Source organism: Nicotiana tomentosiformis, chromosome 6 (genome assembly GCF_000390325.3).
Source record: "Nicotiana tomentosiformis chromosome 6, ASM39032v3, whole genome shotgun sequence".
NCBI lineage: Eukaryota > Viridiplantae > Streptophyta > Magnoliopsida > Solanales > Solanaceae > Nicotiana > Nicotiana tomentosiformis.
In genome coordinates, this window is record NC_090817.1 from 92,981,595 (window position 1) to 92,999,421 (window position 17,827).

A 17,827-nucleotide genomic window follows, 5' to 3' on the forward strand; every position below is an offset into this window, starting at 1 on the left:
GTATGCAGACCTTACCCCTACCCAAAGGAGTAGAGATGCTATTTTCGAAAGACTGTCGGCTCAAGAAAACAAAAAGACAAAATGATACAATATTAGTAAAAAATGAAACTCCATATGTTGAAAACATTTCCTCCATTCGACACGTGCAAAATACTGCGCTTCCATGTACACCACTTCACGGAACGTTGACCGGACCAAGGGGGTCGCCAGTAAAATTTCGAAGTAACGTGGCCATTCCTCCTCTCTTTCTCTCCCCGCCTTCCATTTTCTCACAAACTTTACCCATTTTCGCCACCACACACACACACACTCTAGAAAACACTCTCTCTACAAATACATAAATATATACACTATCTTTCTTGGCCTAGAAGGTAAATTGCATTCTCTTTGCGCTTCGCAGATTATATACTAAACCCTAGCCAGTGGGAATTTCTGCTTCAATTAGGTCTGTCATAATCAAGTGAGTACCTAATTCGCACACTAGGGTTTCCAATTTGTAAGCTCTGGCGCCATTCCTTGTTTAATGCGTCTTCATCTTTATTGATCGTGTCTGTGGGATTTAGTTATTCTACTATTGGCCTGCCTTTGTTAAAAAGTTTGAACTTGATGATCTCTTGTGAATTATTTTATCTAATTTGTCTACTTGGATTTTGAATTTACTTAGTGTTTCTGAAAGATTTTAATAGTACAGGGTATTAAGTCTTTGATTTAGAATGGAAATACATGTGTGCCTGAAACTGAGTGATAGTATACGGGTGTTTAGCGTAATATACCCTTGTTTTGATGTATTTTTTACTTTATTCTATTTACTTGCCATCACTGTTTTTAGTTGTGTGATAGATTTGTATGTGGGATAAATATGAATATATGATATCTAATAAAATTATAGAACCCCTAAATTGTTTAGCATTGGAATGCATTGGGTTCGGGGAGAGAAGATTGGTTAAAGCGGATCATGTATCTGTATGTATTAGTTTTGGGATTGAGAAGTGGTTGATTTATATTTATGTTCTTGTGGTGTAAGTGATGGAGTAGGATTACTTTTAAACTACTATTCTTTTATCTAGCATTTCGTGATGATTAGTTGGTCTAAATTGCAGTTTTAAGCTCGTGGCTTACTTTTGGGAAATTTCAAGGAACCTAAAGAGAAGAGGTTTTGTTGTTTCAAAAAAGATTTTTGGAGTTGAAGCTCTCATGAGAATATATACGGGAATGCAGAAAGTAGTTCGCGAGGATCAAAAGGAAGTAGGCTGCTGCAAGAAATCATTTAGTAAAGGTATTGGTGTGACCGCCCCAAAAGCCAGAAAGCGTGACAAATTGAAAGTGTTTCTCTAATTTGGGTAAAGGCAGAGTGGTTATTTTGTGGTTCTGTAGTTGAAGAAGGGCAACAATAATGACACGGATACTTGTTCAGCGAGGTTCTACAGGGTGTTCATCGTCGTCATCAAACCAGAACAGGTCATCAGTTTCACTCCCTGAATCATCTGCATCTTCTTCAGCTCCATTGCAGCCACAGGCTTCTAGCACTAGTCAGGTACCATCAGCTCTGAAAGATGACGAGTTGGTAGGAGAATTTCCAGAATCTATTGTCTTGGATGAGTTTTCAGTTGGTTCTTTCAACCACAAAGGTGAAGGTGATGATGCTTCATTAGAAAACTTCAGCAGTGACAGAAGCCACCTTGAAGAAAAGATTATTGACAATGAGAAGATAGGTGATGGTGCTTTTGTCTGTGGGGACTCTGTAAAAAGATCTAGTGGTTTAAGTGTTGAGGCAGCGGAAAATGAGGGAACTTCTGTGCAGGGGGCTAAAGGTAGTTCGTGTCCACCTCCACCTCCTGTCCCACCTCCTAAACCTATGTCTCTAAGCTGTAGTCCAAGGAAATTTTCATCAGGTAGTTCAAATGCAGTGCGGTTAGGATGTAGGGAACTTGTTGGGCGGCCTAATGTGTCAACTAGGACTTCACCTACGGGATCTAGGCCATCCTCTCCCCGGTCACACAGCGAAAGTGAAGGTTATAATAGTGCCGATGAGCAGAACCCCAAATTTGGATCCTCACGCAATGATATGGTAAGTCCAAAATTATCTACTAGAAACTGATCAAGGTTGCGGTTTATGACCCCCTTGTCTGTTTTGGGAGTAGAGTTGGTCATTACTTATTTTTGTTTTTATAAGCATGTGCTTTTGGAAGGTTATTATCACTTTATTTCTTAAGCACATACAATCAGCAATACGTTGTCCTGTGCAAACCGTGCATTCTAAACAAAACAGTTAGTGGCCGTTTATCCCGTATGCGGAATGACAAGTTTGAGCAAGCACAAAGTGGAATGGTCATTCCGCTCATGTAGTTTGGCACGAGTGAAGAATGATCTATCTAGTAATTCACAAGTACACTGATTTGACTAGCAGATTGCACATATCTGAAATTGCAAACTTGACAATTTTGTTTTAGGAGAGAGAGCACCAGTTTGAAAGTGATATTAGAAGAGCGAAAGGCTTAGAAGTTAAGAAAATGCTGGAAGATGGGAACTGCCTCTTTCGTGCAGTTGCTGACCAAGTATATGGTGATTCTGAAGCTTATGATTTGGTCAGGCAGATGTGCATTGACTACATGGTAATGATTCTACTAAACGTTCTGTTATAAATGCGATTTGATTTGTCTACGTCATTTATCTTTCTTTTGCAGGTCGAGAAATTTTATTACTTGATTTTAGTTTCTTGTAGAAACGCTGTTTGTTAACATGCCATTAGATAGGGAGATGAAGCTAGCATTTTGTTTTGTGCATCAGAGGGCCATCAGTTATATCAGCTCTCTCCTTGATTTGTTAGTTATGAAATTTGGTCGACAGTGACCTGGTACGATTGAGAGTAGAAAAGGTGCACTAACAGAATAAACATAGTACGTTATGCTTGATTCAGAGGTAGATTCAGAAAAGTGATTGATCTTGTTCCTAAGCCTCTGCTTTGGAATCAAATACTGAATCTGTTAATTTGAGAGCCAAAGTAGTTTCCAATATGTCTATCTATAGTAGGTTCTTGGCATGCCGGGGTATCCTTTGTTGCATATTTTTTAATATCTGAACTAAAGTATCTTTTCCCCTTGACTGACAACATTTGTCATTTATGGTTTGTGCATTATATTCTTAATGGTGTAATTTGAGACTAGTCTTATGATGTTCAAATCCCTCCAAGCACCAGCGCTTGCGCAGAGCTGTGTTCTAGAGATGGTGGGAGCATTTCATAAATTGGTTAATGGACATAAATTTTTTATCTTCCCATCTATAGCCACTCCCTGTACATTTAAGAGAGCCGAAATTGTTCTTTCAGATCTTCCCATCTTTATCCTCTCACTATTCTATCTAGAGAATACTGAAACATTTTGTTTTATCATGAAAAGGACATTTTCTCTCTGATTATCTAATTTATCATTGAAGCATATTTAAGTTAGTGATTGGAATTCATGATATAAAGTATGAATGTCAAGTAAATTTGAAAAATCTGTCTAGAGAAGAAAATTGTTATATGGAATCAAGAGAGGGTGGGTTGCGGTAGCTTGACCGTCGATGTAAAAAATCAATCCTTGATGAATTTCTTAAACGTTAAATTTGTTTGGGAATGTTCATCTAGATGTGCTACATCGGCATTCAGGTTTAGTATTAAATGGAATAGACATACCATCATATTGCCTCCTGAATAGAGCGAAATGAATAGGGAGGATTCATATAGCCAGAGCTTTTTTTTTTTTTAATAAAGTAAAGTATTCATATAGCCAGCACATATAATTGGGATGGATTTGGTTGGTTGATTAGTTGACTGATTAGAATGCAAAGAAGCAACAGAATTATTTACCCCAAGAGAAGAAAGAGGAACAACTGATATTCGTATAGCATTTTAGTGTTTGTTGCTAGTTTATTGTTCCCTTCTAGAATTTCTTGAAACCATTAAATCATTGCCTCTTTAATAGTGTTAATATTTCCCTGTCCTGTTGCCAATGATAATTCCCATGCTTTGTTCCCCAGCTTCTTTTTATCAAGCTTTTTCCCTTTTCGTTTGGACCAACCACCTTCGAAACTCGGGGATAATGAGCCCACCCCTCTACTTCTCCACTTAAATACTAGGCTTAGTTCGCACGATGCAGTGCTCGAACCTGCGACCTAAGTCACCAGCCCCTCAACCTTTGCCACTTGAACTGAGCCTTGCGGTCATCCTCTTTTTATCAATCTACCTGGTTGACTTAGCTTTTCTTTGTCTTTACAATAATCCTCAGTATGATATCCTTCCAACGGTATGTGTATGATTCTTCCTGAAGCAATGTGATGGGCAGGGCCAAAGATGAGCTTCATTTTTCTTTGAGGGTAGGAGGGAAGGCTTAGTTTAGTTTCTGGTAGTAGGGATTAGGGATGTGTAGATAGTGGTAGTTTTCTTGTAAGAGGAAATGTTTTAAGTTTCGCGGCAGACTCCATTTTTCCTTTCTCTTCCAAGATATGTAACCATTTTCCATTATTTTAATGGTCTAGTGGAAGGAAGCCTGCAGTTCATTTAGCATTAGAAGTTGAGGGACCCTTTCTCTACAGTTAGCTAAGGTACTAAGCCTCATCTAGCCAAGTGACAGTTAAATTTGAAACTTATCCTACAGTTTAGTGTGCTCTAAGATAATAAAAAGAAGAGGCTAAAACATTATCTAGAGTTAAGGTTATGGTGCCTTGTTATTTGCTTCTGGTTGGGGCATGGGTGATGGAAGATGTAAAGGTGCATATTGTTACTTTTTGGTTTCCGTTTCATGATGTCGTCGTCTTGCCTAAGTCAGTATTGGAAGTTTCGCTGAATAGAGGTTAATATCTACGTGCTTGATGCATAATCTCCTATCCTTTTGTTCCCTTTGTGTATATTGTTGGTGCGTCTGTTTCTTAATCATTTATATGGTTTTCTGCACAGCCCAATAACTTATTTACTGTCTCTTTATTTATTCGATGAGCATCTTCTGTTGTAGGAGCGCGAAAGAGACCACTTTTCTCAGTTTATAACTGAAGGATTCACATCCTATTGCAAGAGAAAAAGGAGAGACAAGGTATGTTAGGTGGTTATTCAGAAATTCGCTCTCCGAATCATTATGTTGCTTGTGTCCTATCTTGGCGCAAGCAGAATTGGAGCACTTGTTACGCATAACCGAAAAAATTGGTATCTGTTGATAGAATCTCTCAGGATGCAGGATGATGCATTTTCTAGGTGATGGTCATTAGAGACAGTTTTAGTGTTTTTCGGAACTATGTCAAGTCCAACACAACAATGATGAAGAGATTGCCCAGTGAAAAAATATCTGGTTACTGCGATGTGAATTCACTTTTCTCTAGTTGTTTGGTGAATAATTTCAAACTGCTAAGTATACTATTCTCATCGGAACCTCTAATGTTTATATTCTACTGTTAGTTATTTGCTAATTTCTTTTGAGTGGAGGACGGTGATTAAATTGTGTTTTTTCCCTTAAATGAATATTTAAAATTTCCTTTCTATTTCCCTATCCCGAGGAGAATGGGGTGTTCAGTCTACCTGCACCAGCGTTTCTGTTTTCGATCATTTTATGTTGGTTTCTGCTGCTTGATTTTTCTTAGGTTTACTTCTTTACTTTCTAGGAAAAGATTAGATTAAAGGACTCATATGGACTGAAAATATCCATTTCTTTTAAAGACTTCTGCTATTTGTCGCTCTCGTGGATCGTGTTTTGCTTATCTATTATCCATCCATTTATCTGTGTGCATATCCTTCTTTGTTTGTCAGTTCTTTGTTAGACTAACCAGACTAATGTTTTCATTTCTGGGTTGGAGGTTTACGGCAACAATGTGGAAATCCAAGCGTTATCTGAAATGTATAACCGCCCTATCCATATATATTCTTACAGCATCGGTAAATTCGCTTTCTGACTTTTGGTTGTTCTTTTTGAAATGAGATGATGTGATGATTGTGATGCTCAGCTTTGTGGACTTGTCTCTGTTAGTTGCTTGCATTAAATTGTGGAATTTGCTGGTGCAGAACCAATGAACACGTTCCATGGAAGTTATAACTCAGACAGCCCTCCTATCCGTCTCAGTTATCATCATGGAAATCATTACAACTCCCTTGTTGATCCTTGCCGATTAACAGTTGGTGCTGGGCTTGGGTTTAGCTCTCTGCAAGGGGTAAACTCTCGAATTGCAAACAAACATGTTAATCGCTTTGCAGTCCTGTAATGAGATAACTTAGTAGGTTATGAAGCTGATTTTTCTTTACATATTAACTTTAGATTGTCATCATTAGTCTTTTATATATGATATGTTGTTTCTTTGCAAACCTAGCTGTTAGTTTCAGATATATATTTTTTATTTCTCCTGCAGACAAACATCGACAAGGATAAAGTAAAAGCTGCAATTAAAGCTCAACAGGACCAACAGATTAATAACGTTAAGTACCTAGAAAGTTCAATTTCATGAAATGATTTCCAAAAACTTGATGCTCCTGTGGTCTTTATTTGGTTAAATGGTTCCATTTCAGGCGCTTCTGGCTGAAGGACGCTTCTACTCAGATCTTGAGCTCACTGAAAAGGAGATGGAACGCATGGTGATCGAAGCTTCTAGGGCTGAGTATATTGCTCGTGATAGGTTTAGACAACAGCTTGGTTGTCAAGAGTCTTCCACATCCGGAGCTGAGCCATCATCTTCAGGAGCTAGTAAGTTTGAGCTTCCATTTGATGAAGTTTAAAGTATCTTACATTATTTTCTAGGTTGCACCTCTATCGATGTAAGATCAATAAGTTTGCGGGTTTGAACTGTAAATTTTAACATTGAATTGTAGGGTCATCTGGAAGTGAGAAACGGCAGGAAGGTGGTCCCTGCTTGCCAGATTCCACCTTTAGCGACTGCATCCAGATTATGCTGTCGATGGGTTTCAGCTATCCACGAGTAATTGAGGCTTATAGCATATTTGGGGATGATGTGGATTCTATGGTTTGTTATCTTGTAGAAACCAGCAGTAGCAGCAGACGCAGCAAAGGAAAAGCAACTGAATGACGAACCGAGTCCGGAGTTAAATGGATGACAGTGTCTTGTGTTTTTCTAAGTACAAGTATTTGCTTTGTCTTGAGATTTCTATCTTGTATGGATCGTCCAATATGTTTCTAAGTGAACTTTGAAGCTTAGTAATACTTGTTGTGCTGCTGCGCTACTGTTGGTATGTCGATTACTTGTGTATGTGAATAATGCCATTCAACTTTAGAGAGGAAAGTTCTCCTGTTCAAACCTGCTGAAAATTGTTTTTCTTGAGCCTAGGGTCTTTCGGGGTAAGGTTTGTGTACACTTTGCCCTCAGATCCCACAATATGAGATTATACTGGATGTTGTTTTATTGTTGTAACTTTAGAGAGTAAACTTGTGCAAGGCTTTCGCTTGATTTTTTTTTTTTTTTTGATAGGTCCTTCACTTTAGTGGTTTAGAGACTATCAGAAAACAAAATCATCCAGTGCTGGTTGTCATATGCCTCTTCATCTTATATTCCAGGCTAGATGAGAAATATCAAAATTAGTAAAAAAAGTAGTGTAATAGTTTACATCATACGAAGACTTGTCAAACGAGAAGATAAAGGACGACAGGTCTCATACCCCAAAAGGAAGAATACGAGGGAATATATTTACATCTCTCTGTACATCCTATATCATGTATTTACAGTCACATGGATAGACTCGAATACTTGCACTCTTACTCCAGTACGAAATGGAAAACTCTACCCTAAAAACCTGTAAGATCATTGAATATTACAATTGCTTAACCTATCTCTCAAGATTTATATACTTAGATATTGTTGTAGTGCTCTTTGACTCACTTTCAAAGTATGGAGCATAATTTCTTGAAAACTACGCGTTTGTTTAAAAAGATGGTGAATTCTTTTTTCAGAATTTTTCTTTTAATTTTTGAAACAAATGCCACCTAAATTTTACAATTTAGCTCTATTTAATAAAAATATATTGTCTAACATTCAGTTAATTATAGAGAAGTATTGTGTACTACAATAGCGAAGTACTCGAGGTAGTCACATTCGATTAAAAAAAGAACAGTACGAGGTAGATTTACTTAAGTAATTAGGTACAATAGTGTAATATTCCGTGGCATGAGATATCGCGTGAGGGATGATATCACATGTGATTAGTTATCCCATAATTTATACGGGATAATTAATTTCACCATTTTAGTATAAAAGTTATTGTGCGATTAGTTAGTATCCCAAATCAAATATGAGATAAAGTTATTCCTAAATTTGATTCCAAAATTATTATCCTTATCCCATGTAACAAATGACCCTTTAGTAATAATAAAAGCAATTAAAGATCATGAATCCATATATTATTCGGTGCTAGAAAGTGATATATTTTCTGTTAATATGTACCCAATTTTTCTTGCAATTTTTTATTTTTAATGTCTTAAAACGAAAATTCCCAGATTTTTCCATATAAAATATTGATAATAGAAGTAGAAATTAGTAAAGAATATTTACACAATCGTAGTCATGCTTCAGTCTCAAGCGAAAAATAAAATTAAACGAGAAGAAACTTTTTATAGAAATTTCTTTTACAGAAAAATATTGATAAAGAAGAAGAAAACTAAATACATGTGTCTATACCTTGACCCCTGTTCATCATCTCTTCCCTCTCTCTCATCAGATATATACAGCAAAGCACAGCTTTTCTTCAATCTGGAGCAATCCTAGGGTTTCTCTCACACTCGGAACCTCAGCTTACAGCTACTTTGCCGTTCTAAGATTCGGTGAAAATTATGTCACAGAACGGGAAATTAATGCCGAATCTGGACCAGAACAGCACCAAGCTCCTCAACTTGACGGTTCTTCAGCGTATCGATCCTTTCATTGAAGAGATTCTTATCACTGCTGCTCATGTTACCTTCTACGAATTCAACATCGATAACAGCCAATGGGTAATTCATTTTTCCGAATTTATTTATTTATTTTGCTCTTTCAATTTAATATAATTTGTAATTGAATTGCTTATATATACAGAGTCGAAAGGATGTGGAAGGATCTCTATTTGTTGTCAAGAGGTGAGTATTTAAAAACTCATCTTTAATTGAATATTTGTTTTTAAGTTTTAATTTTGAGGTCTGTATTTTTTTTATTTTGTGATGATTAATTTTTATAGAGGATGTTTCAGGAGTTCTCAACCGCGGTTTCAGTTTATTGTTATGAACCGAAGAAATACAGGTCAGTTTCACAATTACTCTCCACTTGCATTTTGTGTTTGGTTGATTAGAAAGTATCTTGCTTTTTCCCTGTTGAAAAATGTTCATGAAGTTATACATGATTGACTATTTGATGTGGAGACCCTGGAATTGTACTAATACTATTTATAGCCTTTACTGCATCACAACAATGTAAATTACATGACATTCACTTTGGGTCAGAGGTAGAGTTACCTTTTCTTCGGGGCTGTGGGGGAGGTTAAGAATCCTTTAACAAATAAGTACGTAAAGATACTTATAAAATCCTTGCTTTAGCATTTGGATCGGTCACTTGCTTCACTCAGATGTGAATTTTTAATATGAAGGCTGGCCTTTCCTTTTGAAGTCATTTAATTGGATGTCAGTACAGATCCACAGAATGTTAATTGAATAAGCAGGAGAGAAGAATGCAGTTGGACTATCTTTGAATAAGAGGCGCCGTCTTAGAACATAAAATGCCTACTACGAGGAAAAGGGGAGGGGGGGTCTGGTCTCGTGGTAAGCTTATTAGTGTTACGAGAATGAAATGATGCCCCGTCTCGACTCAAGACCAAGAGTTCTTACAACTCGCACCAATAGTGGGCAAATAACTTCTCATTTGATAAAATTGGATACCTGAAGTCACTCATATTCTTAATAAAATTTCTGGCTTGCGTGTTGACTAATTAGTTATCAAATTACTAAACCCTGTCCACATAATATATATTCTGGCAGATGCAAATAACAATTCAATGTATTATTACTCAATAAACGAGAAGGAATGTGCACAACACTGAGGACTCTTTCTAACTTAGTTAATAAAAGAAAGAAAACCAAGTATCCTTTTCACATTTGCATGTTCTGAGGTAATTGACAGACACGAGAGATTTGGTTCGACAAGCCTCCTTTGCCCTTTCTACATGTGGCTTCACCACTAAGCTTTAGTTGAAACAATGCTCAACACTTTGCTATTAGTGCCTCTGTCTTGACACTAAACTCTGGGGTCCAATTCTACGAGTCATGCAGAAATGAGATTTGGTGTGTAAAGCTTCTCATATGAATTTCATATTTACTGATAAGTTGCAATAGAAAGTTTGTGAGTTTGCCTTCAGCGTGAGTACGTTTGTTCAATTTCTGTGCCTTACAAAGAGTTCATTCCTGTGTGCAGATAATTTGGTGGAGGATCTCCTGGGGGATTTTGAGTATGAGGTCCAGGTTCCATATTTGTTGTATCGAAATGCTTCCCAAGAAGTAAATGGGATATGGTTTTATAATCAGCGTGAATGTGAAGAAGTTGCAAATCTCTTTGACAGGTAATATTTCACAGCTTTTCTCTCCAGAAATGCTCCCTTTCTTCCCCACCCTCTTTTCTCTTTTGCCTTGGGTTGTCTTTTTGGTTTCAAAATGTATAGGGTGTTAATTCTAGGACAAAAGGTAGTTAAATTTGCATGATGCAGCATTTGAAGGACTCAATTGTTAATGCTTCTGATCTTGATTTGGGGAATGCATATGTGGGAATATCTGTGGTTAGTAGATGATTCTAAGATATAGTGGAAAAATTGTTACTTATAAACAGTCCAGTGTATAAGCTAATGTCTAATAGGTCATAGCGTAGTTGCAGAAAATAAATTTAAAATATTTTAAAGCCCTACTTGATGCTTTGAAGAAACTGTAGTTCATAAAGTTAAGTTCAATTGTTAACTGAAGATTATATGGAACTGAGAATGCATGGAGCATTGGTGCCTAGTGTTGCAAACCAGCATTTCCAACAGCATACTAGTTAACTAAATTGTACAACCAGCTAATGAGAAGCAAAGGGATTAAAAGTACCTTTCGGATCGTCCCATGCATTTTCTCTTTGATGATTAACTTTTTAAACCTGTCAATCAATTTAGTCTTTGCTGGTGATCAGGATACTCGGTGCGTATTCCAAGGTGCCTACCAAGTCAAAAGTACCACTGACAAAGAGGTATTTCATTTCATGCTTACTGGAATTCAGATTTAAGATACTTCTAGTGAGCTTTACACACCCCCCCCCCCCCCCATCCCACCCCCCACCCACCAAAAAAAAAAAAAATTTTGTTTCACCAAAAAAAAAAAAATTTAGTTTAAGATGTTAGGGTATTAAAACAACTTCAGCATTTTTACTATAATGCTTTTCATGATAGATTTCTTGACCTTTATATCGATTATTGTATTTTCATCTTGACATTTGAAGAGTTGCGCCTAAGTTACATCTTACTGAAAAGGTGCATAATAGATAAATGTTGATGACATCCAGATGAAGGGACTTGGTCAATCAGATACTGTTTCAATTCTCAAGTCAACTCTTCAAATAGTAGAATTTCTTACCGCAAGTAAGCTGCCTGGTTTTGGGAGAAGTGCTAGTTAGTGGGTAGACATGTCTGCTTCTCACTCGATGCTTACCTGTCTGATTAACTTGATGAATGACCTGATATTTGGTTGAAGCAACCAGGGTGGTAGGTTAAGTAATGAACCACAAGGTGAAGAAGGAAATGTTTTAGGTCAACTTTACCTCCATGTTAACTTTTTGGAGTAATCTCTTTCACTTTGCTAGCCATTTGCTCAAATTCTTTTTGACTGATGCCAGTTGCTGTTAATCGGTTTCTGAAAGGAACTTTTGGTTATCTGCAATTTTACTACAGTGAATTTGAAGAGCTGGAAGCAGTTCCAACCATGGCTGTAATTGATGGTCCTCTAGAGCCATCGTCATCTACTGCCTCAAATGCTCCGCATCTCCCTGAGGAAAATGCCTTTTTGAACTTCTTCAGTGTATGCTTTTTTATTCTCCCTTCTCTTTGCTCTTCTTCCAATATATCGTGTCTGTTGTGCAAGATATCTTACTGAGGAATATCTTTTCCATGTGTCGGTGCCTTTTGATATTATTATTATTCCTTTGATTTCTGTTGATGATACTGTTATATTGTCTCTTTTCTCTTTTCGTCTTCTTGAGCCAAGGGTCTTTCGGAAACAACCTCTCTGCTCCCTCGGGGTAGGGGTAAGGTCTGCGTACACTCTACCCTCCCCAGACCCCACTAGTGGGATTTTACTGGGTCGTCGTTGTTATTGTGTCGGTGCCTTTTGAAGATCTTCAATTACTCTTGTTAGGCATTTGTTTTCAGATCTTTAGTTTTGTGTAGAACAACTTTTCTTTAGTATTAGTGGGGTATATATAATATGCATTCAATATGTTAGTCGAACACGTGATGGCTACTCTTGTGCATTTTCAAGCTAAACCTGTTATTTCTATTTGACCCCAATATACAAGGTATATAGGTACTTGGAAGCTGCATGTTTGTGTTTAAAAATTAAAGCACCCAAGGGTGTAGCTTAGTAGTCAATGAAGTTGATGGAGAACCATGAGGTCTCAGGTCAAATCCCAGTGGAGACAAAACTACTAGGTTATTTCTTCCCATCTGTCTAAGCCATGGTGGACAGAGCTACTCGGTACCTGTGCTGTGGGAGGTAGCAGGTATTCGCTGGAATTAGTTGAGTGCGAGCAAGCTCGCCGAACACCTCCGTTATTTTAAAAAATATATATACAAGGGTAGAACACTGTTTACACTCTAGGTAATGACTTGGATGAAGTCTCAAGGAGTACTAGGACTAGAACACAGGCCATGATAGGGTCAAGTAAAAAAGAAGAAATGGTCCAAGCTTGCTCTGTGCAGGAATTTCCTTAAAAATATTAATTAGAAATCCGGCCACCAGTTAATGATGTATGTTGGTAAGGGAAAAAACCATAAAGTACATAATAAATACTTCTTAAAAGAGAACTAGCTGGAAATTTTGATTTTTACTATGTTGTCTCATCTTGATTAAATTTGTGCTTTTCTTTTGCAGAATGCTATGACAATTGGGAATGCTCCGAGTACTACAGTTCCAGGGCAGCTATACCACTCATCTTCACCGGTCCTGCCTCCTCCTCGTCCTCCTGCTGCTGTTCCTCCCTCTTCAGCACCTGCCCTGATTCCATCTCCGCCTCTTTCAACTTCTTCCCTTTTGAGGCCCCTCCTTGATGCATCTGAATCAGACAGCAGTGCTAAATGGTCTTCAAATCTTGTGAAGCCATCATCATTTTTTGGTCCTCCAACTGCCTCTTCTCCGCTGATGCCTGCCGTTTCTTCATCTGTGCCCACTGCTCCTCCACTTCTTCCGCTTGGGAATCTCCAACGCCCTTATGGAGCTCCTTTGCTTCAACCATTTCCTCCGCCGACTCCTCCTCCATCTCTCACTCCTGCTTCTGCTCCTACCCCAAACTATGGACCTGTTGTTAGCAGAGACAAAGTGCGGGAAGCACTTCTAATGCTTGTTCAGGTATGTTTTCCTGAATTCCTTGGTTAGTTTGCTATGTTAAACATTCTTGAAGACATTAAGTTTTTTCCCCCACCCGCTGTCCAGTACCCAGCTTGGGGCCCCTTCGCCGGAAAGTCCCACCTTTGGGAGGTTTTTTTTTTGGTGGGGTTGGGGGGGGGTGTTAAAAGCGTTCTCTACTAAAATGATACAAATTAAAATACATGGAAGCAAGAAATTGATAAACAATCAAATAATAAGATAAGATAGCAAGGATAGATCTAGAAATAGAAAAGGAGGGGGACGAGACTTAGAAAAAGAAGGGATAAACTAACAATTTAACTATAATTTAATTACTAGAATAAATCCATGGGAGAAGAGAGGTGAACTCATACATGGAAATCCACACATTGGATTAATCCAAGAGAGGTTCAAAGAGAGAAACTAGGGAACAATCCCCAAAACCTTACCCAACAAGGTAATTCTTCTATTATCCAAAATCCAGCTCTCTACAAATGAACTCATCCTAATCTAGATCTAGATAAGGTAGAGAAAGACAAGTGTACCCCTTAATGGGCCTAACTATTATGCCTTAAAGGGAAAACTTGAAGCCCAAGTATTTCAATTGTCGCAAGCATGGCCTAGGCCTACATGCTTGCGTACGTGGCTCACGTGTACGGTGGTCGCTGGACCGGTTCGTATCAAAAAGCGACTCCATTTTCAAGGGTCGAACGTGAGACCTCTGGTTAAGGATAAAGGGGTACTTACCACCCCACCACAACCTCACCATAACCTTTGAAGATGAACACATTCAACTTTTAGTAATCTACAGTTTATTACTTTTGTCCTTGTAATGAGAGATTGGTATCGCAAGGTTAAGCGCTCTGCTGAGTGGGTATACTAAAGGAAAACAATCCTTGTAACTTGCATAGCTATATGTGGAACAAACCACATTGTGAATGTCAGTAAGAATACTCAGCAATCACTTTTAGGACTTGGTTTTTGTAGCTTCTCTCGTTTCCTCTCATTCTGCATGTCATAAGCTTTCATCTGGAGGCATATCTGGATGCCATTCCACTGAGAAGGATGATGACATTTAAGCAGTGTAGGATGTCTATATTTATACCTTTTATGTGTGTATGTGTATGTATATATATATATATATGAACCTGTTAGCATCTGGTTGCTCTTGCATTGGACATTTGACTAGCTAATTGGAAATTTACACCACATAACACTAAAGTGTTGATTGGTTACATATTTTTTAAACTGTTTATTCACGAAAAAGGATATGTATGACGTGACAGTCACAAGTAGTGGTGGCAAAATGGATAGAAAAAATAGTTAGCTATCCATATTATACACTAAAAAATTGGGTTGGATAATGAACTTTTTAAAAATGGGTCAAATATGGATAAGAACCATATTATCCACTTAAAAAATGGATAATCAATGGATAACTAATGGTTTTAACTTTTACATTTGTAAAAACTCAAACTGGGGGTTCCTCAAGTTTGGGAGATTAGGAATTCTCCCAAAAGTGATCATATTCAAAAAGCCATGGATAATATGGATATCCATATTATCCGCCGGTTAACCCATTTTCTATCTGTATTACATATAGGTCGGGTCGGTAATTCAACCATTTTTGCATTTCCCGTTTTGACATGTCCATATCCGACGCGCCCTGCCCGTTTGCCACCCCTAGATCACAAGTGTGAGAACAATCGGAGGAGATACAAAGGAGTTCACCATAATTGTGACTTTACGTTTTGGATCTTCATTGAGCACGGTTTTCTTTACCAAAGTATGGATTAGGTAACTACAAAATGGGGTTTGATGGTGCATATTATTCGTTGATGATATCATGTTAATTGAGGAAACCAGCGAGGGGGTAAACTAAAACCTGGTACTAGGAGAAGCACTCTAGAGAATGAGGGATTTATCATAAATAGAAGTAAGGTAAATAATAATATTGGAAATTTAGTCTTCACAAGAAGAACAATAACTGAAGTCACATTGAAGGGGTCTGTGTTGACTAAATGCAGAAATTCCAGTTCCCTAGGCTCCGTCTTCCAAGAGAATGACATGAAAGATGGAGAAGTGATACAGGAGCTTTATGTGTGTAGAATGTCTCTGAGTATGAATGAATAAGGGCTTCTTCACTGGATAAGTGTCGTATAAATGTAGATGTTAAGATGGATGTGCGTCATACAAAATTGGACAAGATTAGAAATAATCACATCAAGAAGAGCTGAAGAGGGTGCAAGTAGCACAAACATATGATAATAGGAGAGGGAGTTGTCTGGAATAATTTGCATGGCTGCATAGACCTTCAAACGCATTTAGTGAGTACCAAGTAGTACAAACATAAGATAGTTGGTATTTTGTATAATAGTTTGTGCATTTTGCTTTAAGGAAATCAAAAGATAGATGACCTTGTGTTTCTTTATGAAACTCCTTATTCCACTATCAAGATTTTCCATATCATATGTATTTATTTGTGAATTCCTCCTCATCAGATTTTTCCCTATTATATATGGTCCTATTTTATTGGTACTGTTAAAGCATGTTTGCATTTCTGTAATAGGTTAATACTTGCTTACAGCGGATTAACTCTCAATTCAGATGCTTTGAAAAGCCTGTTAAAATTGATTCCAGGATTCTTGATACGAGAAAATGAACATCAATCTGTAAAAATGTCAAGTTCCTTTCTGCATGAAATCATTGGTCAACTAGCAGTTTTTAGGTACTAGGTCTGAAACGATTCACTTTGTGGCTGGTGAAATAAAAATATTACTGACATGGCGCTACATATCAGCATGATATCGTTGTCTTTGTCCTTTACCACTCCAATAGGGAGGGAGGGAGGAAAGATTGGTCAACATTCAAGAAAGAAAATAGTGTCAATAATACAGGAATGAATAGAATTGAATAAAAAGCATCTTTCATAAAAGCAATCTATGTGCTTGCTTGTGGACCCAAACAGTAGCAAAATATAATGGCTAAAGCTTTCTAACTTCTGTGCAATTTGATAGTGACAGTCCATTGATAATCCTTAAAACCATAGAGGAAACCATAAATTTGTTGGCTTTTAAGAAGAATGTCTAATTAGCTCCTTGTGCTCTACCAAAACCACAGAATTTTGCAGGGGAACAGATAAAAAGTCGGCTGTAAAATACAAGCATGCTGAACAATATCTATAGTTCTAAGAATTTGAGATGCAGGAACAATGAAAAGGTTCTGAATTCAGTTATTGTGAACTAGTGAGCGCCTCCTCTAGTAGTTGAGGGGCTATTGTAGTAGCGTTCTAATCTCATGGGTTATTCTATTCTTGATAGAGTTGCTGGTAATGTTTGTGTCTTTTTATTTTATTTTCCTATTCCAATTATTCGTGTGCTTATTCTTTCCTGTTACAAGCCTTGATTTGATATGCTCTCTTCTGGTCTTTTCATGCCTTTATTTCCATAACAGGACGACCAATTCATTGACATGGTATATCGGGCAGTGCTAAATGCTCATCATTCATAATATGAAGAGGAACTCTTCTAATCCGTCTAATGAAATTTCAATACATCGTGTTTACTGGAGCTGAAAGAGGATCAAGTGGTCAAGTGTATAGGGGGGTTCCTTCTGTTTATGGTGTCTGTGTGAGACCCGCTATGTATAGTTATAGTTATAGTTTTTTTTTATTTTGGAGTTTAACCCCTCTGATATATAGTTGCTTTCTTTTTGTGGGTTTTACCAGTCTGGACACTCCAATTTTGTTCTTTGTACTATTAGCGAGAATCATGTGAACTGTGTATGTGTTGCCAGCCTTGGCCTGTGCAAACAATTCTTCTGATGATCTTAGCCTGGTCCGGTTCAGTACAAAAAAATTAAGAAAACTACAGACAACCTAATTGGTACTTGGAGAAAGTTTTCTTTACGAGTATAAAATCTTATTCTTTAACATCTATATATATAAGTGGATGCGTAATATATTGTATCATCCAGAACATGTGTTTGATTTCAATGATTGTTACGCTTGAGATATGTCAAATCACTTGGTCCAATATTATAATATTTGGTTTTATCATCACAGGAAGTTAAAGCAATTAACATAACATGATTATAAATTAAAATATTTACAAATCTCGACTTTAATTATATAAAATGAAATATTTTTAAGAGAAAAGTTATGATGTAGGCGTGGGCGTTTTTACATATGTCTCAGCGAGGCGTAAGTCTCGAAGCACGGGGCGTAAGTCCCATAGGTATTTAATTTTTAATATTTTATATAA

General features: G+C 37.4%; 2 protein-coding genes across 7 annotated transcripts; both read left to right on the forward strand.

Annotated features, from left to right (window-relative positions):
* Nucleotides 1-245: 245 nt before the first annotated feature.
* LOC104102873 (OVARIAN TUMOR DOMAIN-containing deubiquitinating enzyme 6-like) lies at nt 246-7,266 on the forward strand. 5 transcript variants are annotated; one of them, XM_009610714.4, is made up of 9 exons: nt 247-496; nt 1,101-2,068; nt 2,451-2,612; nt 4,989-5,066; nt 5,821-5,899; nt 6,026-6,171; nt 6,367-6,432; nt 6,524-6,698; nt 6,824-7,266. In XM_009610714.4, the coding sequence occupies exons 2-9, from the start codon at nt 1,394-1,396 to the stop codon at nt 7,036-7,038; spliced, it is 1,596 nt and encodes a 531-aa protein (XP_009609009.1). In that variant the 5' UTR covers nt 247-496; nt 1,101-1,393; the 3' UTR covers nt 7,039-7,266. The 5 variants fall into 5 exon arrangements, with proteins under 5 accessions (XP_009609013.1, XP_009609009.1, XP_009609008.1 ...); XM_009610713.4 differs by having other exon boundaries at nt 247-460; XM_009610715.4 differs by having other exon boundaries at nt 247-445.
* A 1,357-nt stretch (nt 7,267-8,623) lies between these two features.
* Nucleotides 8,624-17,391, forward strand: LOC104102875 (mRNA-decapping enzyme-like protein). 2 transcript variants are annotated; one of them, XM_009610719.4, is made up of 8 exons: nt 8,624-8,951; nt 9,034-9,074; nt 9,173-9,234; nt 10,399-10,543; nt 11,143-11,199; nt 11,897-12,023; nt 13,095-13,568; nt 17,019-17,391. In XM_009610719.4, the coding sequence occupies exons 1-8, from the start codon at nt 8,793-8,795 to the stop codon at nt 17,073-17,075; spliced, it is 1,122 nt and encodes a 373-aa protein (XP_009609014.1). In that variant the 5' UTR covers nt 8,624-8,792; the 3' UTR covers nt 17,076-17,391. The 2 variants fall into 2 exon arrangements, with proteins under 2 accessions (XP_009609014.1, XP_009609015.1); XM_009610720.4 differs by having other exon boundaries at nt 9,185-9,234.
* The last annotated feature ends 436 nt before the right edge of the window (nt 17,392-17,827 follow it).

Coding starts and splice junctions, on each gene's coding strand:
- LOC104102873 (XM_009610714.4), top strand. CDS start 1,394: ATGACACGGATACTTGTTCAGCGAGGTTCTACAGGGTGTTCATCGTCG. Junction 2,069..2,450: donor GATCCTCACGCAATGATATG/GTAAGTCCAAAA, acceptor ATTTTGTTTTAG/GAGAGAGAGCACCAGTTTGA. Junction 5,067..5,820: donor AGAGAAAAAGGAGAGACAAG/GTATGTTAGGTG, acceptor TCTGGGTTGGAG/GTTTACGGCAACAATGTGGA.
- LOC104102875 (XM_009610719.4), top strand. CDS start 8,793: ATGTCACAGAACGGGAAATTAATGCCGAATCTGGACCAGAACAGCACC. Junction 9,075..9,172: donor TCTCTATTTGTTGTCAAGAG/GTGAGTATTTAA, acceptor TAATTTTTATAG/AGGATGTTTCAGGAGTTCTC. Junction 13,569..17,018: donor CACTTCTAATGCTTGTTCAG/GTATGTTTTCCT, acceptor TTTCCATAACAG/GACGACCAATTCATTGACAT.